General features: G+C 52.5%; 1 protein-coding gene and 1 long non-coding RNA gene across 10 annotated transcripts; one reads left to right on the plus strand and one right to left on the minus strand.

Annotated features, from left to right (window-relative positions):
* Nucleotides 1-1,832: 1,832 nt before the first annotated feature.
* On the plus strand, nt 1,833-10,776 carry STOML1 (stomatin like 1). 9 transcript variants are annotated; one of them, XM_070621674.1, is made up of 7 exons: nt 1,833-1,919; nt 3,630-3,736; nt 4,812-4,961; nt 5,271-5,474; nt 8,483-8,678; nt 9,158-9,367; nt 9,863-10,776. In XM_070621674.1, exons 3-7 carry the CDS (start codon nt 4,833-4,835, stop codon nt 10,054-10,056), a joined length of 933 nt encoding a protein of 310 aa, XP_070477775.1. In that variant the 5' UTR covers nt 1,833-1,919; nt 3,630-3,736; nt 4,812-4,832; the 3' UTR covers nt 10,057-10,776. The 9 variants fall into 9 exon arrangements, with proteins under 9 accessions (XP_070477775.1, XP_070477784.1, XP_008533561.2 ...); XM_070621683.1 differs by having other exon boundaries at nt 1,842-1,919; nt 9,155-9,367; XM_008535339.2 differs by having other exon boundaries at nt 1,859-2,101; nt 9,155-9,367.
* A 6,458-nt stretch (nt 10,777-17,234) lies between these two features.
* On the minus strand, nt 17,235-18,684 carry LOC139083614 (uncharacterized). Its single transcript, XR_011540489.1, has 2 exons — nt 18,368-18,684; nt 17,235-18,191 (listed from the first exon to the last, which is right to left on the minus strand). It is a non-coding gene; the product is annotated as an uncharacterized lncRNA (long non-coding RNA).
* Nucleotides 18,685-26,057: the final 7,373 nt, after the last annotated feature.

Consider the following 26,057-nt stretch of genomic DNA (forward strand, 5'->3'; position numbering starts at 1 on the left):
TCAGCCTCGGCTGCGAGCCACACATTCAGCTCACACTGGCACAGCTTTGTCCCAGCCCCTAGCTGGGAACTGGGGGCACAGAGACGAGTCACACATGGCCCTTCCTTTAGAAGAACCCCTGATCTAGTGGAAGAGCAGGTCCCTAAACTGAGATTTTCACAAAGTATTGGGACTGGCTGGAAAGGAGATCCTTTAGCTGCGACTTGGAGGAACAGTGGGAATTCACAGGGGATTCAGGGATTGGGGGAACACTCAGAGAGAACAGCATGTGCAAAGGCAGGGAGGTTGGAAATACGAGAGCACGTTTGGAAAGTAGTTTTGGTTATTTTCAGATCTAAGAGGGGACCCATGAGCAATGTCAGCCCAGGAGTGGTCTGGGCAAGATCATAGCTAAGAAGATGGACCAGTTCTGCGGGGGACAGTTGGTTTGGAACCAAGGAACAACACGATCCCTTCTGCATGTTGGGACAGTCACTCTGACAACCTGAGAGACACTGGGAGGACACTGAGTGGAGATAAGAGGAACAGGATGATGACTTGGGTGACAGTTGGAAAGGCTGATGAATCTGAGGCAGTAGGGGGTGGGGAGGGAAGAAGGAGACCTGGTGAATGAGTATGAGGAGAGTGATGAGAAAGCAAGTTAGCTCTTGGCCAGTGGAGAAGCAAGCCAGACCCCCAGCTGGTGGGGGCAGAAAATGCAACTCCAAGTGGCCTCACTGGGCCAGTGCCCAGTGTATCCATTCAGACCATCCCAACCACTGCGCTGACTCCTGTATACCCATTCTGTGCTTAGTTCCAGCTTGGAAGAGATTAGAGGGGATGGGGACTGGGCCTTGCTCTTGTAAAACTTATAGTCTGGGGTGTGTATAGAGGGGACATTGGGAGAGACTCAACTTCCCAGGGACTGTGTGAGGCTCAGGAGCCTGCCCTACCCTCCAGCCTGATCAGCACCCCTAATCAGGCCATCAACTAGGAAAAGCCAAAGATGGTGAGCAGCCATCTACAAAAGGACCTGGAAGTTGACTATGGCTGGGGGCCTGTGGGGCCTGAGGAGGTAGGACTGGCATGTGGCTGAGACAAGGACAGCTTTATTAACTTCTTGGCTCCCTTTGGAAGATAGCTGCCCTAACACCCTGTTGGAAGTTAGTGCTTCTCAGAGTAAATTTGCTATTTGCGTTTGGGTTTTCTCAAGCCATGGAAAGGCAAGTTATACCTCTGGGCACCTGGACCAAGGGGCACGCTGTTTCTGAGCCTCACCTCTGTGATGCTCTGCAGGGCCTGACCCACCCAGGTAGCTCTGTGCTATCCCCTCATTCCTTACTCTGCAGTGCTCCCCAAGGTCTGCACAGGAAATTTCTTACTTTTTGTGCCAAAGTTCAAGCCCTCCCGCCCGGCCTTGACCTCGGTGACCTGATCAACAGATAAGTACTGAGATCCACTTTGTGCTAGGCCTCGTTTTCTGGGCTGTGGGGACACGAAGAGGAATAATTTGCTGACCGTGCCCTGGAGAGACCATAATTCTAGACAACGGCTCCCCACACCCCCCCAGTGTGTCAGTTTGGAGAGGGAGTGCTGAGAAGCTGGTAGAATTTCCTTGACTCTGGAGAACATTCAGCTCCTGAAAAACCCGCTACAAGGCCCAACTTCCCCTCCCGCTCCTTTTCTAAGGCCGAGTGGGAGCACAGAGGAGGAGGCGAGAACTCCTACGGGCTCCGAGGAACGCAGACCGCCCTCCCTCCTCGCCCTACGGCCGCAGTTCGGGCCTCCCAGCGCAGGGGGCGCGGTGCGACGGCGGGAGCCGGCCGGGCCAGCCCGCTCCTCCTCCTGGCCGCGGCCGCGCCGCTGCGGCGCAGGGAAAGCCGGAAGCGGCGGCCGGCTGGGGCGGGGTGCGGCCGGCTGGGGCGGGGTAGGGCCGGCAGGTGCGCCCGGCTCCGCGCGGGGGCGGGGGTGTGCCCTGCGTCCAGAGCCATGCTCAGCAGGTCGGGGTATCGGGCGCTGCCCTTGGGGGACTTTGACCGATTCCAGCAGTCGAGCTTCGGCTTCCTGGGCTCTCAGAAGGGCTGCTTGTCCCCGGAGCGGGGCGGCGTGGGGCCGGGGGCCGGTGAGTGGCCACCCAGCACGGCGGACCCGGGGCGGGCACCGGCCGGCATCCCCGGGCCCGAAGTCTCTGCCTCTCAGGAGTCAGCCGGTCTGGCGCCCTTGCACTCTAAGAGGAGGGACCGAGAGGGGACACGATGTGGCGAAAGGCCTGGATTGGGCATGGGATGCTGGCGCTGATCCACCCTTCCTGGGGCTACGCTGCAGCCTCAGAGCTTTCTCATCTTACAAGAAGTCTCGCCCCATCACATTTCTCCTCGGCCCTTAACAGCCCTTTAGGTCTGGGCAGCCGTTGCAAGTTCCCATTTTGCCTAGAAGAAAATAAGATCTAGGCATAGGAGGTCACCAGCACACTGAGGGCTCTTGGCTGCAGAGAAATTGCAGAATTCTCACCCCAGGGGACAACCCTAGAGGCCCTGAGCTCCAGCATCTCCCTGTTACCTGGTGGAGATGGGTGGGCCAAAAAGGCAGGCCCTCAGCTGCCTGTTGTCTGCTCTGGCCCTCTTTTGCTCCAAAGCCTTGAGAGGTTCCCTTGGCCCACAGGTCAGAGTCCACATTCCTCAGCCTGGTAACCAAACCCTGGAGGATTTGGTCCCTCCCTGACCCTCCTGTAATGACAGCTGCCCCTATCCGAGGCTTCCTTTCCTGCAGTGGCCACATGGGTCAGCTATCCTGAGGCTCAGAGAGCCTAGAGGGTTTGGGGTTCTTGGGAGGATTGGGCAAGGTTCCTGTCTGCTTCCTGTCCGAGGCTGGGAGGAGAAGGGGAGCAGAGAATAACCTCATCCGAGATTCTGGGGCTGTCTCAGCTCTACTTTCATCCGGGGTTCTGGTTCTCTCGGGGCCAGGACCTCTGGTTCAGATGAACATCTTCCGAGTTCCCCCTCCCACCTGAAGCAGCTTCAAGTGAAGCACACATTTGACAGTCTTTAGGGCACTAAAGTAGGGGGAAGAATTGTGAGCCGAGAAAGAATGTCTTAGCCCTCATCTATGGCTCCTATTGATGAGCCATTAATGCCTTATCCCTTTAGGCTAAGGCATTATCTCCAAAGGGACTCCTTGAAAGCACCCCTCTGAGGCTGATGGTAGAGGAGGAATGTGTGATGCCAGCAGTTTCAAGTTCAACCCAGCACATGTTTACAGAGGCCCAGGTGCTCCTGGCTCTGTGCCAGGTATGGGAAGGCAATATAAATCAGACAAGAGGATTGACTCCCGCTCTCAGCCTGGTGAGGACAGCATCACATGGATTGGCTTCTCAGACCTAATGGCCGTTGCCTAGCAGAAAATATGCCTTGTGAGGGTAGGACTTGGCACAGATTAGTTTTGATGTGTGGGAGGAGGGAACAGTCCTTAACTAGCACCTGCCCAAAGATATGGGAGTGTCAGGCAAGGAGGCAGATTGAGAGCCCAGAGAAGGAAGGAGCCACTGAAGGGGGAGGGAGGCAAAAGGCACACTTGACCAAGTTCACTCTGCCTGCCCCTGACCTGCCAGACCTGTTGGTGTTCTTTGACTGCCTCTGTTCTCTTGTCCCCAGATGCACCTCAGAGCTGGCCCTCCTGCCTCTGCCACGGCCTCATCAGTTTCCTGGGGTTCTTGCTGCTGCTGATCACCTTCCCCGTTTCTGGCTGGTTTGCCCTGAAGGTGAGGCTGACTGAGTGAGCCGCCAGGGTGGTTGGGCCACACCGAGGGCTTTGGCATTGGTGGATAAGTCCTCTGCCCCCTTCCCCTGAATATTACGTTACCATACTTCTGTGAAATGGACTGGGCGAGGATTGTTGATTCTCATCTTTCAGATCAGGAAACTGAGGCTTAGACGTGTCCAAAGTCATCCTGGGAGATAGTAAGTGGTAGAAACAAGTCTTCCTAAATTCCCCAGTCCAGGGGTCTGGACGCTGGCTTTAAGGTGGTACAGATGTCTATGCCAATTCTTCCTCCCTTTGGGTTAGGCTAAATTAGAAATGAAAAACACTCAACTTGGCCAAGCAGGTAATGAGTAGTAAAAGGAAGTCAGGCCTCATTTTCAGCAAGGGGTGGTGCAGATGGGAAAAGGATGAACTAGAGTTGAGGCTCACACCTGAAAGCTGCAGGGAAAGTGGAAGTCCAGGCAGGCCTTGCCCTTGGTGTGGCCCTAGGCAAGTCACCTGCTCTAGAAAGCCTTAGGGGGTGGTGTGGTCTGGAAGGAAGTCCTTAGAAGGTCCTAAAATCCTGGTCCTAAAACTGCCTTTGAAACAAATACTGTGTGATCTTGGGCAAGTCATTTCTCCTCTCTGGTCTGCATTTCTCAATTTGGACATGTTAGTTTGAGGACTCCAGGGATCTGAAGTTGGCAAAGCCCTTTGCTTTGGGTCGCTGTTAGAGCAGCCCCACCTTTTCTCCTAACTAATTCAAGGGCAGACAGTTTCCTGGTTTGAGTCATGTCTAGCTGCAGACCGTAGAAGTGATAAGTTTCTCTGAGGATCAAGTCAAAACAGTGTAGTAGCTGAGAGCATGGCCTCTGGAGTCCTTCAGAACCACATTCAAGTCTTGCCAGTTTCACTTAGGGGCTGTGTGATGTTTGAGCAAGTCACTTAACCTCTGAGAGTCTTGGTTTTCTCATCTGAAAACAGAGCTAAGGATACCCCACACTGACGAAGACCAGGGGAGACATGGGGGAGGGCCCTGTTATTGCCAGCTCAGGCTCCCCACTTTCAACTCTTTCCCTTGTCATTGTGGACAGATTGTGCCCGCCTACGAGCGCATGATCGTGTTTCGGCTGGGCCGGATCCGCACTCCTCAAGGACCTGGCATGGTTCTGCTCCTGCCCTTCATTGACTCCTTTCAGAGGGTGGATCTGAGGACACGGGCCTTCAATGTCCCTCCCTGCAAGGTGAGGGGCTTCTTGGCTCCCCTGGACAGAGGGAATGGGGGCTTGTGCAGAGTGTATGGTGAGTGCCATACCTTGGCCTGTAAATAGCCATCAGGGGTGGGGAGAGGGGGGTAGAGAAAAGACCAGAAAACCGAGGCTGGGAGAACATCTTTGCTCCATATATATAACTGCCTGCACCTGGGGACACCATTTTGCCCTTGAGGAGCTAGCTACCAGGTGGGTGGGTCAGGCTGCGTGGTCTCAGTGGGCCACACCTCCCTGCAGCCCCAGCCCCTTGAGTGTCTCCTCCTTCGTGGCCTCTCCCTACAGCTGGCCTCTAAGGATGGGGCTGTGCTGTCCGTGGGGGCCGACGTCCAGTTCCGCATCTGGGACCCGGTACTGTCGGTGATGACGGTGAAGGACCTGAACACGGCCACACGCATGACGGCCCAGAATGCCATGACCAAGGCCCTGCTCAAGAGGCCTCTGCGGGAGATCCAGATGGAGAAGCTCAAGATCAGCGACCAGCTTCTGGTAGGCGGCACCTCACACGGTAGAGTTCGTTGGCTGGCACTTGGGCCTGGCTCTGCCTGCCAGGGCACTTTGCACGAAGCAGCAGATCACTCTGGGCCTCAGTTTACCATATGTCCAAGAGTGTAACAGCCTTTGAAGAGCTAGTGGTCTGGGTGCAACTCTGAGTTGAGGAACAGAAGATGGTCAGGGCCCATAGCGATCTTGGGCGAACTTGCCCTGGGAAGGGAAGGGGTCCCGATGGGGGCGTGGTCTGCCTCTGACTGCTGAGATCTCACCTTCACTGTTCTGCGGGCGTGGCCATGACAACGCTGGGCCTCAGGGCCCCTCAGCAGTCGCATGGGCAGGCAAGTGGGTGAAAGGAGCAGGGGCCCTCCTGGCCCAGTCACCTGCTGGGGAATTCCGTGCCCTGCGGTGCATTTTTGCGGTTTTGTGTTCCTTGTTCTAACCGAACAAAGGAACTCGAGGGCACTTGGACCTTTTTCTGGCCTCTTCCCCATGTATGAGCAATGATCTACACTGGAATTCACCTCACATCCCTTCTTGACAAGATGGAGTGGAAATGAATACACTGTGGCGGTGTGCCCCCTGCACCACACTTCCCTTGTGCTTTCTCCCGTGTCCTGACAGGAACACGGATGGAGTTTCCCCTCATTCTCCTCAGCCCTGCCTTCCCCAGGGGACTGGGGTTAGAGGACAGGAGGGGAGTGCGGGAATACCAGTCCTGGAGGTCTCAGTCCTTCCGGGAAGTAGATCAGCCAGCGGAGTGGCAGTCTGTCTGTGACGGTAACAGTAGCTCTCCTGTGCACAGCAGTTTACAGTGTATGAAGTCCTTTCACCTGCCCTAGTGGATCTCAGCTGTATATTTTGCTGCAAGAGGGCCAGTATTATTGTTTTATTTGGAGGGAGGAAACTAAGGCTCCGAAGTTATTTGACTTGCCTCTCAGAGCCGTGGTCAAGGGCAGAGCTGGGCCAGAGGCGGAACATCTGCCCTGCCCCTAATCCAGTGCTCAGTCTTGTACAGCTCAGGCAACAAGTTGACAATTTTTATCCATGAAGCCATATTCCATTTAATTTACCTTCAGGAAGAGAAAAGATTCTCTCACCTTGTTGCACGTCGATTTGGTGCGGCAAAGCCAGGAGAGGCAGTTAGGGGGAGTCAGTCCCACACCAGGATGGTGGAGTCATTTAGGGTCCATTGCCCAGACTGAGCTGGCACCAGGTACAGTGGGGTCAGTGCCCGTGGTTACGAAGAATTCTCAGGAAACCCAGCACCCCTCCTGTAGGCGCTGGTTCAGGCATCCGTTTCTCATCCTCACTTTCATTTTTGGGTCCTTTTCATCTCGAGGGTTTGCACCCTCCCCACCTCTCGCTTGCTCCAGGCCAGCTGCTTCACCCCTCACTGCCCTGGGCCAGCCTCCCTCAGCCCCTACCCATCACTCTGCAGGCCTTGCCTCTTAATCCTCAGGAGAAAACACTCTAGGACAGGAACTCTTTCAGCTTCCTCCAGCGTCACTCCTTCAAACTCATCTACATACGTCTGTGCTACTTTTCCTGCCTCATTGGAAGCCTTTGTCTGAGGCTCATCCCTACCCCAGGCGGTGCTCTGGGCCCAGGACTCGGCTCCCTCCCTCCGTCCTCCCTCCCTGCTCCCCTTTCTGCGCAGACACATGCCCTCCCTTTGCCCCAGTCCCCCTCTTGCTCTCACTCCCCTCTTCTCCTCTTCCTCCCCTCCTGTCTCTACACTCCCAAGTCAGCTCTGGCCATGTCAGGGTGACCTCCCTCTTTCTAGCGCAGGGGGCACCTCCTCCCTTCCCTTGCTTCACCTGCTGGCAGCCTTTGACTCTGGACCCATCCTTCTCTACTCTCGGATCCTCTGCTTCCCTTGGCTTCTGTTACCCCACGCGCCTGCCTCTCCCCCTTCCTGGTCACTCCTCCTTCTTCTGCTGCCCTTTCGTTTCCAGGTTTTCTGTCAATGGCCTCTTCTCCTCTATGACCTCCTGGGGAGAGCTTATCCATCCAGGGCTTTTTGCTGTCTCTGGACACTAATTATTCACAACACTCTGCTCCAGCCTCGACTCTCTCCTGCGCCCTGGACCCATTTATCCGTCTGCCTGTTGGACAGTTAGTTGTCTCTCCCATAGACCCCTCAGGGTTAATGTATCAGAAAAAAGTTCTCTCTCCCCGGCCCACCCCCTAGTCTGTGTCTCTCTCTGTGTATCCTCTCCACTTGAACACCCACACGCAGGGGCCGTGCAGGAACCCACGCCAGAAACCTGACAGTGAGGTGACAGCCGGGCAACCAACAATCCTAGTGGCTCTGCCTGTCTTGCTATGGCTTCGTATAGTTTACAGAGTTGTGCCCCTCCTCTTGGTGTAGCCCAGCTTCATAGCCACCTGTCTGCCTGACACCAGATTCGGGTCATTTCTGCCTGCAGTTGGTCTCCATGCATCCACCCTCAGCCCCTCCACTCCAGTGTCCCCATAGGAGCCGGGGGAATCTTTCCAATGAGCAAATCTGCTCTGTCACCTCCCTCATGAACTCCTCCCTGGGGATCCTTGTGCCTCACGATAAATCCAAGTGAGCAGATGCAGCCGGCTGTGACCCAGCTGTCTCCATGCCCCCAGGCCACGGTGGAGGGTCCAGCTAAATGGAACTACAGTTACTCGCCGTTTCCCGAACATTCCAGGTCCTCCCGTCTGGGCTTTTGCCTGGAAGGGTGCTCCCTTATGCCCCTTCACCTGGAGAACTCCTCCTTCCGGTTTCACTCCCCGTCCCTGCCCGGGCCTACGCCCTGGGCCTCGGCTGTCTCTTGGTTGCTCACTGCCAGCTGCCCACTCCTGGGTTGTAGCAGCCCTCTGCCTGTGCTCCCTGGCTGGGACCTTCTCAAGGGCACGTAGGGGGGCCTCATACACTGCTGTGTCCATGTGTGCCCATTCCAGCCTCCCAAAGAAGGTGATCCAGAAGGCCTTGTTGAACGAATTCCATTTCTCCCCACACTGTCTTCCAGCTGGAGATCAACGATGTGACCAGGGCCTGGGGGCTGGAGGTGGACCGCGTGGAGCTGGCAGTGGAGGCTGTGCTCCAGCCACCCCAGGACAGCCCGGCTGGGCCCAGCCTGGACAGCACCCTCCAGCAGCTGGCCCTCCACTTCCTTGGAGGAAGCATGTCCTCAGTGGCAGGAGGTGCCTCACCTCTAGGGCCAGGTGAGGAGCCTTGAGGAGGTGGGTGGAGGTGCTCACTACGGCACATAGCTTGGTGTGCGGCACAGGCTGAGCTTTGCTACTTGCTCCCTTAACCAAGCACCTTTGTGCAGTGCACACCCTGCCCAGCTGTTCCAGTCACCTTGATTCTAGAGCTCACCAGAGCTAAGGCAGTGAGAAGAGCCCAGGTGTCTGTAAGTGTCTGTGAGTATGTGGAGGCCTCTGGAACCTCTGTAGGAGGAAACAACAGCACCCGGCAGAGAGTTTTACCTTCAGGGGTGGAGTAGCTTAGAAAGTGGGGCTGAGAGCGAAGGCTGAAGCTCAAGTGTGGCTTCTCAGCAGAAGAAGTAGATCACGGGCCTCAAGGGGATGTGAGGGGGAACTGCCACAAAGGTATGGAGGCCACAGTGATCCTGACCTTGGCAGCACATTGACCTCCTTCTCTTTGTCTCCCTTTCCAACCCTGTTGGCACCCCCAGCAGACACCTTGGAGATGGTGAGCGAAGCTGAGCCGCCTGCCCCTCACGTTGGTGCTGGGCCCACCCTGAAGCAGCCTGTGGCCGAGGGGCTGCTGACTGCTCTGCAGCCCTTCCTGTCTGAGGCCCTGGTCAGCCAAGTTGGGGCCTGCTACCAGTTCAATGTCACCCTGCCCAGTGGCACCCAGAGCACCTACTTCCTGGACCTCACTACAGGTGCAGCTGCCCTCCCTGCCCCTCCTCCCACCCAGGTTACTTGGAGCCTGCTGCCCTGGGGCCCTTTTGAAGATTGCCCCCTGCTCCTGCCAACAGTTTCAGGCGGACCCGTAGCAGTCAGGGGCTCAGACACCATGTGCAGACTGTGGTTGTTCAGGCCATGTCTCCCTGCCACGTCCTCGTCAGCAGGACATCTCAGTAGCCAAGCTTCCCACCGCAGGAGTGCTCGCGTGCTGCAGGCCTCCCGGTGCCAGGCCCCGGCTGACCCCTTCAGTGTATTCTCCCCACTGCTGCTCACCAGGGGCCTGGGACCTGGGGACTGTTGGAAACTGAGGCTCTAAGTGCTCACACAGCCAACAGGACTTGAACCCAGCGTATTAGAACCTGAACTCTTAGCCACTACTTTTCACTCTTCCCAGTGGGACATGCGAACCCCTTCTTCCCCTGTCATCCAGCTGTCCCCCTACTAATGCTCAGTTTTCTTTCCCCCAATAGGGCAAGGGAGTGTGGGACACGGGGTGCCCAACGGCATTCCTGACGTGGTGGTGGAGATGGCCGAGGCGGACCTGCGGGCCTTGTTGTGCAGAGAGCTGCGACCACTGGGGGCATACATGAGCGGGCGGCTGAAGGTGAAGGGTGACCTGGCCGTGGCCATGAAGCTGGAGGCTGTCCTCAGGGCCTTGAAGTAGCAGCCTTGGCTGACCACCGATAGCCTAGCCCCGAACCTGGCACCAAGCCAGGGGGACGTCTTGGAGGAGGAGGCATTGGCACTGTACCTTGGATTATTGAGGCCGTGAGGAGTTTCAGGCCCAGCCAGGAGCCAATAAATGGAGACTGGGAGACACTGGAGCTGGAAGAAGCTAAGTCAGGCTGCCCTGCCGTTCTTGCCTACAGTGGGTCTTTGGACAAGCTGTTGCCCATCCTGGGCCCCTGCCGAGCACCCCGCCCTGAGCTGAGTACACAGTATAAGGACAGGAGCCAGGCCTGCTCTGCCCTGCTGGCTCCCTGACTGGAGAGGCAGGGCCCACAGAAACAGCCTGACAGCCTCTGGCTTGGTCCACATGTGAAGGAGCAAAGCATGTGACACAGGCTGCAGGCTCCAGAGTGGAGGATCAGAGAGGCTGGGGGGCGGGGAGGCGGCCACCGAGAGGAGCAGGGGGCTGGGGTTCGAGCTGGGTCTGCCCTCCTGATCTCAGCCCAGGCCAAGGCTAGTGGGGGGTAAGAATGGGAAAGCGTGGGGCCTGCTCCTCCCCTGGGCCTGCTCCTGAAGGCATCTTGACTCGGCTACCAGCTCCGTCCTGCATGCCTGGGGGGCTGGGGCCCAGGGCAGCATGAAGGAGAGCCCTGCCGTTCCTAGGTTTCTTACCAGAGGTTTTAAAACCTCTAATAAATGTGGTGTTTACAATGTATTGGAGACAAATGGGGGCATGGTGGGGGTGGTGGGTAGGACAGGCCCTGAAGCGATGCCCCTACCAGACCAGGGCGCCGGAAGCTGACATGGGTCCTCATGATGCTCTTGAATCACCCATAGTTCCCCTTGCTGCTGAGAGTCTCAAAGCCCTGGGGCAGGCACAGGACACTCTGTTCCTCTTCATAGTCAGGAGAGGTTTGCTGGGAAAGGGGGTAGGGTGTGGCAGAGCTGGTCCCACAGACAGGAACCTAATGAGGGGCAGGGTGGGGGCTGTGTCACATTCAAGAGAGGAGTTGGGCCTGCTCTCACCTTTCCCTCCTGTTGTACCTGGTCACTGTTCCTCCAGCAGCAGAAGTGAGGAAACGGGCCACGGAGGTCTGGCCTGGGCCCAGCCCGGAAGCTTAGCCAACCTTCTGCTCTGGTGCTCCAGCCCAAACCCCAGGGACCCCAAGAAAGGACTCTCACTTCCTGAAGAGGCCTGTGAAAAACCTCCACAGAAGCCCAAGCCTCCCCTTCGAGGAGCAGCCTCTGGCTTGTCCTCTGGCACCAGGCCTCCTCCACAGGGCCCTCTCCAGCTTCCTCGGCACCAGGCTCTGTCCAGTGTGCCCTTTTGTTCCTGCCGGTGCCTGTTCCTTCTCTTGGAGGTCCTTCCAGCACAGACTGCACCGCCCTTGGGTTCAGGTCTCAGCTCCAGGGCCTCTTCCCAGAGGGCCAGAGCCCCAGCCTGCTGCCCCTGCTCCAGCCCTCTCTCCGCTAACGGGAGGATGCCCAGGCGGGGCCTTCCCTCCAGGCCCAACGGCCACCTTCCCACCACCCTTGAGGCCTGGTGGGGCATGGTCCTCTCTCCTCTTGCCTGGGCTCCCCTCCACTTCGGGGCTGTCGTTGTGCCCAGTCCCCGTGTCTGGTCACTGTTCTTGCGTAAGTGCCTGCCCTCCCTGCTGGACCACCAGCTTCCTGTGTGAGCGATCCGTGTTTCCTCCATCGCTACCACACAGTGCCCACCAAGTGTTAACGAGGAAGCCCCAGGTACTTTCCTCATGAAAGCTTAGGGGAAATGGAAACATCTCAGATTTTTATTTTCGGAGCATGGGAGGATCACCTTAATGTTTCTGGATGTCTAAGTGGGTGGAGAACAAGGCCTGTGGCCAGCCATGACTGCCCCCGTCCTCTCGAGGGGAGCTCATTCCTTGGGGGGGACCAGCGCTCCAGGAGAGGGTGCCCACAGGTTCAAGGGCCCCTGGGCTTTGGAGGACTGAGCAGACCTGCAGTCCTCAGGGGACAAGAGGGGTCACCCAACAGGGTCAAGGTGTGGGGAGGGAGGGAGAGGGTACCTGATAACCAGAGAAGGCCTCCAGAGGACGTGATGCCTGAGACTTGCAGCCCCATGGGCGATGAGAGAAGACATGGCAGAGGGGAAGCCCCTGGGAGGACACAGACAGAAGAGGCAGCTGTGCCCCCCCCCCCCCCCGGTTTGGGGAACTGGAACCTAAAGTAGGAGGCGGAAGCAAAATCACCCACTCACTGGGTGCCAAATATGTCCCCGCGCTGGACGAGACACGTCATACATGTTATTTTTTTCTTCAAGATAACCTGATGAATGATAATTAAAATGGTTATATTATGCTATGAGGACATATTAATATATAATACATTATTTTGATGCTTTTTTTTAAAAGATTTTATTTTCCCTTTTTCTCCCAAAGCCCCCTGGTACATAGTTCTGTATTTTTAGTTGTGGGTCCTTCTAGTTGTGGCATGTGGGACGCCGCCTCAGCATGGCTTGATGAGCAATGCCACGTCCGCACCCAGGATTCCAACCGCTGAAACCCTGAGCCACCGAACAGAGCACACGAACTTAACCCCTCGGCCACAGGGCCGGCCACGGTGCTATTTTTTAAGTAGGTAAATTTTGAATAGCTAATATAGTCACATGGTTCAAAGATTTTTAAAGATTAAAAAGGCATATTATGAAAATTGTCCCACATCCTCCTGACTCCACATATTTCCCCACCTTTCTCCAAACCAGTATCCCTGGTATTATTTTCTTGGTTATTCTTCCAGAAGTTTTTTTTAATACGTATACAAGAAAACCCAAATATACATTTTCTGGACATTTTTTAAATACAAATGGCGACATAGCTTATACAGTGTTGCTTCGTTCACTTAACATTGTCCCTTCAGGATCTTTCCACGGTAGCACACAGACCTTCCCCATTCGGCTTTGTAGTTACACAGGATTCCAGCGTATGGATGTATCATAATTGATTTAACTTGTCTTGCATTGATGGACATTTAGATTTTTTTGTGTGTTTTGCTATTGCAAACAATGTTGCAGTAATAACTTTTAACATATGCTGTTTCACCTGTGGTTGAGTTTATCTGTAGAATAAAATCCTAGAAGGGAAATTGCTAGGTCAAAGCATTTGTAATTTAATAAATATTGCCCTGTTTGGGGGTCATTCCATTTACACTTCCATTGTTAGTGATTGAGAGTGTGTTTTTCCTCATAGCCGTGCCAACACAGTGTGTTGTTATTAAACTTTTGGATTTTTTGACAGTCTAATAAGTGAGAAATTGCATCTCAGTGTAGTTTTGTTGATGTTGTTCAATTGATTATTGCTTTTTAAGACTTGGATTTCCAGAATATTTCATGGCTTTCTCCACTGTATGGGTGCAGGCCCCCATCTTTACTGCCCCAGATTCTGCCTCTCAGCCAGGAGAGAGAGGAATGGAGAGAAGAGGGGAGGAGAGGGGAAAGGGAGGGGAAGGGAGGGGAGGAGGCTGAGGATAAAAGGGACTTGCCTACCACAGTCCTTCTCTGCTGGGAGGTGATCCACTGCACTAGGACTCCAACTGCTTTCATCCAAATTCCAGAGCCTGGCACAATGTCTGCCATGTAACACCAGCAACTGGTTTTTAAAATTAACTTGAGGCATAAGATGAAGGAGTATCAGATTTGTTGAGGAAGATGGAGGTAGAAAGAGACAGACAGAGGGGAGAAAGAGAGAGAAAGAGATGGGGATTGGGAGAGAGGAGAGACAAAGACAGAGACAGAGGGAGAAGGAGGGGGAGAAACAGAGACGGAGACAGAGGGAGAGAGATGGAGAGAGACAGAGACAGAGACAGAGGATGAGGGAGAGGGAGCAGCAGGCTGGAAGGCGAACAAGGGAGACAAACCACAGGGAGATAGGGACAGAGGGAAGGAGTAGGGGTCAAACCGCGGTGCCTGCCACAGTGGTGAAAACAAAGCCATGCAGGTCGCCCTGGTGGGGCCAGAGTCACCCCTGAGGAGGAGAAGCCTGGGGAGGGCACCCAGGGGCCTCCAGGGGGGCCTTGGCTCCTTGGTCTGGGTCTCCTGTCTCGCTGGAGGGAGCCCACAGAAGCCCAGTCATGAGCTTGTGGCACCACCTTGTGGCGATTTGGAGGATAGCTGGTTTTCTCGTTCCAGATGGCGCTTTCAAGGGCTAGAAGGGTCCTAGGGGGCACTGGAGCTTAGTGGAGAGTGGAACCAGAGCCTGAGCCCAGTCCTGGGAAGCGTTCACCTTGTCTGACCATTCCCATAAACGTACACACACACACACACCCCTGTGTGTACCCAGGCCCAGGGTGGACTTTGAAGTGATGGGGGGTAGGAATTGGCCAGGAGAAATTGGGAGGGTTGACTGGTGTGACCAGGAAACTGCAGATTATGGGACTAAATCTGTAAAACGGAGCCAGTTATATCAAAGGCCATTTTAAGACCTTCCTAGGATGAGGTGCTCTTACTTTTGGAGGTTCCTCCTCAATTATTGAAATGCACAGAAATCCTACATTAAATATAACACATTACGGTAAAATAAGGTGAAGTGCTTTTTGTAAGTTTGCCTTGGGAATTATTCAGCTAAAAGTAATTCGTTTACCGTAGAATTATCTGTGAGTTCTCAGCATTCCCTGGGCATTCATTTGTATTCTTGAAGTGCTCACAGAGTTTAAAGAAAACCTAACCTACAAATTATTTCCAAATGTAATGAATTCCTTGTGAAATTACATTTCATAATTACAGATGTTGGCACAGAATTAATAACAGAAATTAACAATTGATGACATTTTGTAGACATTTGATTAAACATTTATAATTTGGGCTATTCTGTAGTTGACATTTTGGAGCCAGGAATTTTCTCAGGTTTTATACATTTACGTAGGTCCCTGAGAAGCTCAAAGATGCTGGCAGTGTCCCTTGGGACTACCTTACCTCAAAAAGAAGTAGCCCTGATAACTAACCCATAGGAGAGCTATAATGAAAAAAAATGGGATAATATATGAAAGTACTTAGCACAGTACCCAGTGAACTCTAAGCACCCAGTAAAAAGTAGTAGATGTTATTAAATAACACACAGGTGCATAGTCATTCACTCATTCATTCAGAAAAATCGTACTAGGCACTCACTGTGTGCTGGACATGGCAAGGTCCCAGGTGCTGGGACAGCCGTGAACAAACCGGTTGAGACCCCATCCTTGTGGAACTTACACGCAAGTTGGGAGAGCTAGACATGAACAATAAGTATGATATATAAGGAAGTCAGGGGCTGGCCCGCTGGCACAGTGGTTAAGTCTGTGTGCTCTGCTTCAGTGGCAGCCAGCGGTTCACTGGTGCGGATCCTGGGCACAGACCGAAGCACCACTTATCAAGCCATGCTCCAGCAGGCATCCTACATATAAAATAGAGGAAGATGGGCACAGCTGTCAGCTCAGGGCCAATCTTCCTCAGCAAAAAGAGGAGGATTGGCAGCAGATGTTAGCTCAGGGCTAATCTTGCTCAAAAAAAAAAAAAAAAGGAAGTCATATAGTATGTTAGTGCCTCGGGAGAGAGTCTGGCATGTTCTAGAACAGCAAGGAGGCAAGTGTGGCTGGAGTGGAGAGTGGGGGAGAGTTGGGAGGAGATGAAGTGAGAGGAGAAAATGGGCCCAGTTCCTGTTGGTCCTTGTAGGCCATCGTGAGGACTCTCTGTGCATCACTAGAGAGTTCTAGTGGAGGAGCGTGAGTATACACAGATAATGGCCAGACCACATATAGAAACAGAACTCTGACTCGCACCCTGCAGCCTTCTGCCCAGGAAACCAATGCCCTCTCTCCAACGACAGACCCAGGAAGCCAGCCTGCTGTCTCTAGTGACAATCCAGGAAGCTGAACAATAACTTCTGGAACAATTGGCCCCAAAAGGTCAGGACTCAATTAATAACTGACAGGTTCCCTAATTTTTTTCCCTGCTTCCAACTTAGGACCAAGCAGAGAAAGCCAAATATGTGCCCTAATCAATCACACAGGATGCCCACTTCTGGTCAGCCCACCTCCATCTTCCCTAGGCCACCAGCCTCTGGTCACCCACAGCCCTGCCTTTTCCCACCATAAAGCTTTCCCGTGCCTCTGTCTGCCTTTGAGTCTCTGCCAAAATACAAGTGGCAGGGCGGGGTGGGGGCTGACTCCCTTGCTGTCCCAAGCTCTGAATAAATCGCCTTTGCTTTTCTCATTTGGTTGGTCTTCACTTACTTCCACAAATGACAGAAACTGCCTTACTTTTTCTTTTTTGAGGAAGATTAGCCCTGAACTAACTACTGCCAATCCTCCTCTTTTTGCTGAGGAAGACTGGCCCTGAGCTCACATCCGTGCCCATCTTCCTCTACTTTACATGTGGGATGCCTACCACAGCATGGCTTTTGCCAAGCGGTGCCATGTCTGCACCCGGGATCCAAACTGGCGAACCCAGAACCGCTGAGAAGCAGAACATGCGAACTTAACCGCTGCACCACTGGGCCGGCCCCTGCCTTACATTTTAAAAGCTGCTCTGTTGAGAACAGACCTCATGTAAAAGCAGGAAGACCCATTAAGAGGTCATTGCAATAATCCAGGCAAGAGATGACAGTGTCTTAGACCAGGCTGGTAGCAGGGCAGGTGATTAGAAGGGGTTGGATTCTGGTTATATGTATTTTAAACTTTTTATTCTGAAATAATTATAGATTCACAGGAGGTTGCAAAGAAATGCACAAAGTCCCAAGTACCCCTACCCCAGCCACCCCCCAACATCTCGTATAACCACACCACAATACCAAAACCAAGAAATTGACATTTGCACGACCCACATGGCTTACGTAGATTTCACCAGTTATACGTGCAACCATTTGTGTGTGTTTGTGTGTAGCTCTACGCACTTTTGTCACACGTGTAGCCGGGAGTAACTACCACAACGATCAAGATGCTTGACTATACCATCACCAAGACATCCCTCATGTCACCCCTTCATAGCCACACCCCTCCCCTCCTATTCCTAACCTCTGACAGCCACTAATCTGTATTCTATCTGTATAATGATGTCACTCACAATTGCTCTATAAGTGGAATCATGCCGTTTGTATCCTTTTGGGGCTGACATTTTCACTCAGCATAATACCCTGGAAACTCATTCAACTTATTGCTCGTATCAACAGTTCATTCATTTTTATTGCCAAGTAGTATTCTCCAGGATGGATGGACCACAATGTATTTAGCCAGTCATCTTTTGAAGGACATCTGAGTAATTTCCAGATTTGGGCTGTTACAAATCCAGCTGCTATGAACACGGTGGACAAGTTCCTCCATAAAAATAAGCCTTCCTTCCTCTGGGATAAGGACAATTGCTGGGCCCTTGGTAAGTCCATTTTTAGTTCTAAATGGAACGGGTTATATTTTGAAGACAGAGCCGAAGGATCACCTGACAGATTGGACATGGTTGTGAGAGAGGAGAGAGGAGTCAGGGATGATTTGAAACGAGCTCGTACACTTAGAATAGTGCTGGGGCCGAGTAGGGCTCAGCAAATGGCAGCTACAGTGACAGCAAACACAACCTAAACTATGGGGAAATGAGAAACCCCGTGAGAGAGTGTAAGCCACCACCACCGCCTTAGAAGGCCTTCGGCATGACTCACAGGGCACTCAGTGCCTGGAAACTCCTTTGCCTGGAAACCGCTTTGATTATTCACATGAAATTTTTTTTTTTTAAGATTTTATTTTTCCTTCTTCTCCCCAAAGTCCCCCAGTACATAGTTGCGTATTTTTAACTGTGGGTCCATCTAGTTGTGCCATGTGGGACACCGCCTCAGCAGGGCCGGATGAGCCGTGCCATGTCCGTGCCCAGGATTCTAACCTGTGAAACCCTGGGTGGTGAAGCAGAGCGCTGAATTTAACCGCTCTGCTAGGCCCGGCCTCTATTCGCATGTATTAAAAGTGAAAAAGAAGAGTTCCGCTTCCTCTCAGGAGGCAGAAGGCCACGGGAGAATGTCACTCCCATTCCAACAAGAAAAAGCCAGATAATCTGCAAAACTATAATTTTTAAAATCCATCAGAGAGCTTGAGGTCGTAGTAGGCAACCAAGAGAACTGAATTCCAAAGAGTGACAAGGGCCTGCGAGGAAAGACAGGACAGCTGTTGCCTTGGGAGAGCAAGCAGGGGGTGGGAGAGAGTTTGTTCCCCTTTCTGTCCCAGGCGGAAGAGGGGGGAGGCCCCTCCCCGCCCCCCGCCGTGGCACAAACATGCAAAACGCGATTATCTGCAGCTGGAGGGCGGGCACACAACCTCACCTGCTTCTCGGGGAGGTTCTCTCAAACAAAACTGTGAGGCGCGGGGGGCGGGGGGGGGGGCGGCTGTGCAGCAGAGTCTGATCCACTGCGTCTGGCGGAGGCAGAAACCAAGATCCACTGCATCTGCGGTGAGGATAAAAGTAAACGCCGCTGCTTGGCCCTGTGGGAGGGGCAGGAAAAGCTCTCCTAAGATACACCAGAGATACAAGGCGTGGTCAGGAACACTGCCGAGGGCCCCTCTCTCCGATTTCCAGGTGCACAGGCTCTGTGAGTCTGGGGCCAGGAGAACCGAGAAACAGTAACAGCACTCTACCACTAGGGGGAGAGCAAGAGCACGCAGAGGGACCTCTGTGGTGTAGGCGGGCGGGGACCTCTGAAGGCTGAAGGTGGAACAGCCAGAAAAACCCTCTGGAACACAAGGCTGTCTACAAGAAACCTACTATAAATATAAAGACATAGATATGTTAAAAGTAAAAGAATGAAAGAAAGACATGCCATGCAAACACTGATCCAAAGAGAACTCAAGTGTCTATATTAACATGAGACTGAGTAGAAACAGAGTTTGGAAGAGACTATTTCCAGGATAAGGAGGGACAATACATAAAAATAAAGAGGTCAAGTTCATCAAGAGGAAAAACAACCTCAATGTGTATGCACTGGAGAACAGACCCTCAGGATACATACAATTACAACTGATAGAACTGAATGGAGAAATAGACAGATCCACTTCTCTGTTGATACTTCATATAATGAGCGAGTAGACGGAAAATCAGGCTGGATCTGGATAACTTGAATAACAGTGTTCACCAGCTTAACCCAACTGACATTTATAGGACACTCCACCCAACAAGAGCAGAATACACATTCGTTTTGAGCACATGCAACTGCACCAAGACAGACCATAGTCTGAGCCATAAAACAAACCTCAACAAATTAAAAATAATTAAAATAATACAGTATGTTTTCTTACCATAATAAAATTAAACTATAAATCAATAAGCAGAAGATATCTGGAAAAGAGCAAATTTTTAGAAGTTAAACCACACACTTTTAAATAACTCTTGAGTTAAAGAAGAAACAGTGAGAGTAATTAGAAATATTTTAATTAAATGAAAATAAAAACACCACATATCAAAATTTGTGGGACACAATTTAAAGCAGGGTTTAGAGGAAAATTATAGTATCACATATTTATATTAGAAAATATAGAAGAATATCTTTGTGACCTTGTTTAGGTAGAGATTTCTTAGAGAGGACAAACAGTACGATCCAGAAAAGAAAAAACATGATTATACTGGCTGTCACCAAAATTAAAAACTTATGCTTTTCCAAAGATACTAGCAAGAAAATGAAAATGCAAACCACAGATTGGGAGAAAATATTTGCAAAACACAAAACTGATAAAGGACTTGTATCCAGAATAGATAAAGAGCTCTTCCAACTCAGTAAGACAGACAAGCCAATTAAAAACAGGCAAAGGATTTGAACAGAAACTTCATCAAAAATGAGATAATGGAAAATATGTACATGAAGAGATGCTTAACATTATTAGTCATTAAGGAAATGAAAATTAAAACTGCAATTAAATACCACTACATGCCTACTAGAATGGCTTAAAAAAAGCCAATGTGAAGTGTTGGCAACAGCCACTTTGTGGAGGAACAGCCACTTTGGGAAACAGTTTGGCAGTTTCTTGTACAGTTAAACATACACTTATCACATGACTTAGTGAACTCATTCCTAGGTATTTTCCCAAGAAAAATGAAAATGTATGTCCACTCAAAGGCCTATATGTGAATGTTTACAGTAGTTCTCTTCACAATGGCCCCAACCTGGAAACAATCCAAATACTCATTTTCTGGTAAATGAAAAAAAAAATTGTGGTCCACACAACGGAATACTACTCAGCAATGAAAAGGAACAAACTATTGATACACACAACAACATGGATGAATTTCAAAAACATTATGTTAAATGAAAGAAGGCAGATACAAAAGGCATGTATTGTATGATTCCACTTATATAAGATTCTGGAAAAGGTAAAACTATAGGGGCAGAAAGTGGGTTAGTTGTTGCCAGTGGTTGGGGTGGGGGTAGAAAATTGATTGCAAAGAGGGATGAGAGAACTTTTAAGGGAGATAGAACTACTTTACATCTTGATTGTGGGGGGTTTCGACGACTGCACCTACTTGTCAAAACTCATCAAACTGTATACCTAAAATGGGTGAATTTCACTGCATGCAAATTACTCCTTAGTATACCTGAATTATATTTAAAAACTGAAAGAGACAATAGTTGTGAATCAGAAATGAAGTGGCCTTTGATGTCGCATATCCTGGGAATAGAGTTCTGCACCCTCTGCTGGCCTCCAGGGGCAGTGACGGCCAGTTTCCTGGCTGAGAAGCTCCCAGGCTTCTGGGTCCCCAGAGGTGAAGCCCCCCCTCCCCCATCTGGTGTGGGTGCACTGCCAGCTGGATGAAGTATCCTGGCCCCTGGATCCGGTTGCTCAGCTTGCTGCAGGCACTGTCCCCCAGCATTTTGGGGGTCTGCGTATTGATAGAGCAACGAGGGAATTCCATCAGGACCTCATTATTCATCCAGATGTTACCCAAGGCAGCAGGGAGAAAGCAGAGAATGGAACTTATTTAAAAACAAACAAACATGTAAGAACTTCTCAAAAAGGAAAAGAAATGACAAATTATCAGCCTCATGGGGTATTCCAACTGACCACAGTTTCCAGCAAGCAGCAGCAATTCAAGCTGTAGCCTTTGTATTTTTGCAAGCTTTGTGCACCTGCCTCATTTTACTCTCCCTGCTTCCTGAGAAGAGCACTTAGGATCATACAAAGTGAATGTTGGGTCCATATTGCCTGGGTCCAGATACGGGTTCCAGTTTTGTCCCAGCACAGATCAGGGATGCAGGGAAGCACAGCAAACACTGGGTGTGGGATAATTGTGGGCAATGACTGCATTAGACAACACGGTAACACAGGGTTCCATTTGCTGGCCCCCTATCCAGGCCTTTGTATCTATTGCCAAGAGTAAAGTTGGTCTGCGGTTGTCATTGTGAAGAGGGTGGGTGGGATGGCTATCTTTGTCAGATTTGGATGTCAGGATTATGTTAGCTTCATAAAATCAATCCATCATTGCCCCCTCATGCTCCAGAGGAGTCTAAATAACGTAGAAATGACCTGTTCTTCCAGTTTGGAAGAATTCGTGTTAAAACTCTCTACGTCTCGTGTCTTTTTTAGAGCTGTCAACATTTCTTCTGTGATTATTGGTCTTTCACTCATTGAGTCAATTTTGGAATTTACAAATATGTTCCTAAATATTATTATTTAATGTTGAAACACTCCAATTTATAAGCATGGAGTTGTATGGACTATTCTCTTAAATTTCAAAAGTCATCTCCATGGCTGTGTTAACATTCCCTTTCTAAACTCATGTTTTGTATTATTATTTTTCTTGACTGGACTAGTTGATGGTTTGTCTAGTTTAATTTGCCCCTACCTTCCCCCGCCCACAGAGAACAACCTGAGCATAAATTACACTACTTCTAGGAGGAATCATGCTTCTCCTCCCCCGGTCACTTTTTAAGCTGCTGTTTCCAGGAATCAAGATTCTAGGGAGCTGCAGGGGAAGGAGATGAAGGTCTGAACAGTGCTCTGGCCGTGCTTCAAAGCACAGGCAAAGTGGCTTTTTGTCTGGTCTCAGATGCCTTTGAGGATCTGGTGGAAGCCACACCCCGTCACCAGAAATGTGCCTGCCTTTGAATCCTGGCTCTCTCATTTACTAGCTGAGGGAACCGGGGGCAAATCACATGACCTCTCCAAGCCTCAGCTTCCCCATCTGCAAAAGAGGCATAACAGTGCCTCCCTATAGGGTCATTGTGAAGATTAAATGGGCTAATATTTGTATGGAATTTAGGGCAGGGCCTGGCACATGGCTAAGTGTTCAAGAAGTTAGCTCTCATCACCCTCATTATCAGTGTTCCCCACTGGGTCTTTGTCTTCCCCCACCTCCCAGGAGGTATTATGCTTCTCCACCCCAAGGGCCAGATCCGAAGTGGCTTCTGTGAACTGTGGCACACTGTGGGATGATGGGATGTTGCCCCAAAGAGGAAGAGGGAAGGAGTGAGGAGTTAGGGAGGGCATGGTGGAAGCAGGCAAAGAAAGAGGTTGAGAGAGCTTCCTCCACACTGGGGAGATGGGGGCTGCGGCTCTGCTAGCAGTAGGGACAATGTCCTGCTCCTGGCAGTGCCCTGAGGATGAGGTAAACCTTGAGGGACATGTCTGCATGAATTCCTTGTGCCCAAGCTTTGCAGGAAGCTGAGATGCCTGCCCTGGGGGTTCAGTCAATGAGCTTGCATGCAGTGACTGGAGGAGACTGAAGACCACAGGGCTCCTCTCTGATGTTCTAGACCTTCTAAGACCTCTTAGGATGAAAGTAAAATGACTCAGGACACGGAATTTCCCACCTGGTAATCAGGGGCTCAAAGCAGACTGAACTTGATTTTGAAAAATTAAAAAAAGAGGAAGCAATTTCACATGGCCGGGGCATACAAGAATCACAATCCATACCTGCTTCCCCTGTCTTCTATATTTTGAGTTTTGTTGTTGAAGCTTTTTCAGGACCTTCTCGTTCTCAGAAAGTTCTGCTGCAATTTCCAGGGTGCTGTGCGTTGTGTGCACCCTCGGGGCCCGGGCTCTATCTACTCTCCTGACCCACGTCCGCAGACTTCAGTGACGTCCCTGAGGTGCGGGCAGCACCTCTCATTCTCCCCAGCCAGCAGGTGCCAGCCCTGCCCATGGCCCGGCCTGCAGGACTCAGTCTAGGGGGTGGCGGGGGGATCTGCAGGGGTGTGTGTGACACTTTTCAACAAATGCTGTGGTGGTAGTTGTACTCAGATGCAGCCACAGTGAGGAGCAGCTGGCGAAGGCCCATCCCTGTGAGGGACCAGCAAGGCTCAGAGGCTGTAGATGGGCAGCCTTGGCCTCTCATCTTTTTTTTTTTTTTCTGTTGTTGAGGACTGGTCTTTCAAACGATTCTCATTTTAATAGAATATAAAGAAGAGACAAGAAACAGAACAGCGAGTATCAGAGCGAATCACATAGAGAAAGAGAAGGTATTCTTTCGTAAATAAATATATACACAGTCTATATATACCTATAAAGACATAATAGAAATATAGGTGCATATATACGTGTTCATGTGCGTATTCACGTGGTATGGACACATACGTGTCTATAAGCACACATAAGCTACAAATATGTTATAGAGACAGATACAGGACACCCGCAGCGGGCAGGGATGTACAATGTATTTCTTACTAGGAAGGAGGATTAAAATGTGAAAATCCTTACACTCGACCGAGCACTCCTAAGTCACCATAAACCCATAGGACCTTCTCAAAGCCCCTGCAGCTGCTCAGCCTCCTCAGGACAAATGAAATCCTGAAAAGAAGCGGTCCCCGAAGTGGCTGCTGGTGCAGAGACCCTACGGGAAGGGGAGCAGCTTCTCTGACCTCCCGCACGGCCCTGAGCGCCGCAGCGCCCATCCAGCACCTCCGCTGGGACGGCAGCCCTTCTCGGCAGGGTGGACGAACCCCTCCCGAGAAAGGCGGGAGGGCTTCCCCGCCCCGGAACGCAGGCCCGCACCGAAGCCCCTGCGCCCCTCCGGCGCGTTCTGGGGGAGCGCCCCGCCGCCCCTCAGCCAACCAGGGCTCAGAGCCTCAGCAGGCAGAGGGCGGGACCCGGGCCGGCTGGAGGCAAGGTGAGCAGCAGAGGCGGGCCGAGGGACCCCAGACGCCCTCTCTGCCCCGCGGCAGCCCTGGGAGCCCCCTGGCCATGGTGTCCGGATGTGACGTCCTCTGCCTTCCCCCTCCGAGGTCTGAGGGAGGCGAGGGCCTGGCTGTGGGAGACCGGATTCGGGGCGGCAGAGGGAGGGAGTCCGGGCCCCGTGGGTCCAGGTCTGAACCCCTGCCCCACCTCCTCGGAGGAAGCTGCTGGGGAGGGCCTGGGGGTGGGGGGAGCGGACTGGGGCAGAGGCGGGGCCGGGCCCTGCTGGGGGTCAAGGAGAGGAGCAGAGGGAGGAGCAGAGGGAGAGCAGGGGACCCCAGGGATTCCCCCGCGGCCCCACCGTCAGCCCTGGGCATCCCCGGGCATCCTCGGGCTTAGTGTCCTGAGGTGACCTCCACCGACTTCCCCCAGGGGTCTCAGGGCGGTGAGGGCCTCGACTCCACAGAGGGAGGATACCAGCTCTCAAGCTGAGGAGCCTGAGGGAGGACAGAGGGGACCCGGCAGAAACACGCCCCTGCCCCGGGCCGGGTCTGAGAGAGCCTGGGGACTCCTCAGAGAAGCAGTGCCTGAGAGGGTTGGGGGGGGCAGGCCTAGGTCCTGCTGGAGTCAAGGGGAGACGCTGAGGGAGGACCTAGGGACCCTGGAGCCCAGGACAGAGAGGGATCCTGTGGCCCCAGAGCAGGATGACCGGAGGAGGCGTTTCCTGCCTTCTGCCTCTGGGTGGGGGGCTTCAGGAGGTGAGGAGTGTGGCTTCAGGTCAGCAGAGGGTGGAGTCCCAGGGCCCCCAGGGAGGACTGAGAGACCCCCTAGCCCAGACATAGGTGACCCCAACAGAAATATGCCCCTGTGGTCATCCTGGGAGGCCAGGCAGGGTGACAGGAGGAGTGGCCTGTCTCAGCAGGATGGTGCAGGATTGGCCTGCAGGATGCATCCTCAGGTTAGCAGAAGGGATGATTCCAGGCCTTGGCCTCGGGCTCTCTGGGAGGTGTGGGCTCTCTTGTCCTGACCACAAAGGGGAGGAGATGCCTGATGCCAGCTGGGAAGACCCCCCCACACCAGGCTGGAGGGGCAGGTGTTGTCAACCTTGCTCAGTCTGGAATCAGCAGGGCAAACAGGAACCTCCCTCAGGAGGCTGGCCCTAGGGGTGGGCATCAGGGGCGAGGGGCGGCCTGTGGACCAGCCTGGGTGCTGTGGAATTGGGCTGAGACCTCCAATGCAGAGGAGTAGGCGCTGGGTCCTGGGCTGCCCTTCTCTCCACGGTTAAACTTCAGATGCTTTGTTTTCATGAAAACTGTAAAGATCCTCACAGGGCCCCACCCTTGGCCAAGCAGTTTATTAAAGTGCTCTTCTAAGGGTCATTCCTATGGATTAAGAAGCTCCTCACCTAAAACTCAGGAAGGGCATCAGTCCAGCTCTGCCATTCTCACTGTAGTTATCAGGTGCTTCCAGGACACAGGCCCAAGAAGCTCTCTAAAGAGGCAGGAGTTTTGTGGAGTAGGGGAGCTGGGAGGGGTAATGTTTTCAGCTGGGCCCCAAGCGAGGGTGCTGTTGCACAGGGTAGGGGGCAGACACGGAGCTATCTGCGGCAGGGGGAGGGGGAAGACCAAGGCTGTGGGCAGGACAGCGTGGGATCTGGGCCTGAGCTGTCCTATAAACTGGCTTTGATCCGACCCAGCCCGGGCCCTGCCCCCCTTCACCACCACCACATCCTCCCTCCCCCACCCAGGGCAGCCAAGTGTCCTCCTTTCAACCAGTGAGCCTCTCTGAAGGTTCCAGGTCCAGCCTGATTTGGTGTCAATGCCCCCACTTCAGGCCTCTGTCTGCGGCATCCCCCAAGCCAGATGATGCCCCAGGCCCTCCCCAGCCTCTCCTGCTCTGAGTCTAGCAGTTGCC

Source organism: Equus przewalskii, chromosome 1 (assembly GCF_037783145.1).
Source record: "Equus przewalskii isolate Varuska chromosome 1, EquPr2, whole genome shotgun sequence".
NCBI lineage: Eukaryota > Metazoa > Chordata > Mammalia > Perissodactyla > Equidae > Equus > Equus przewalskii.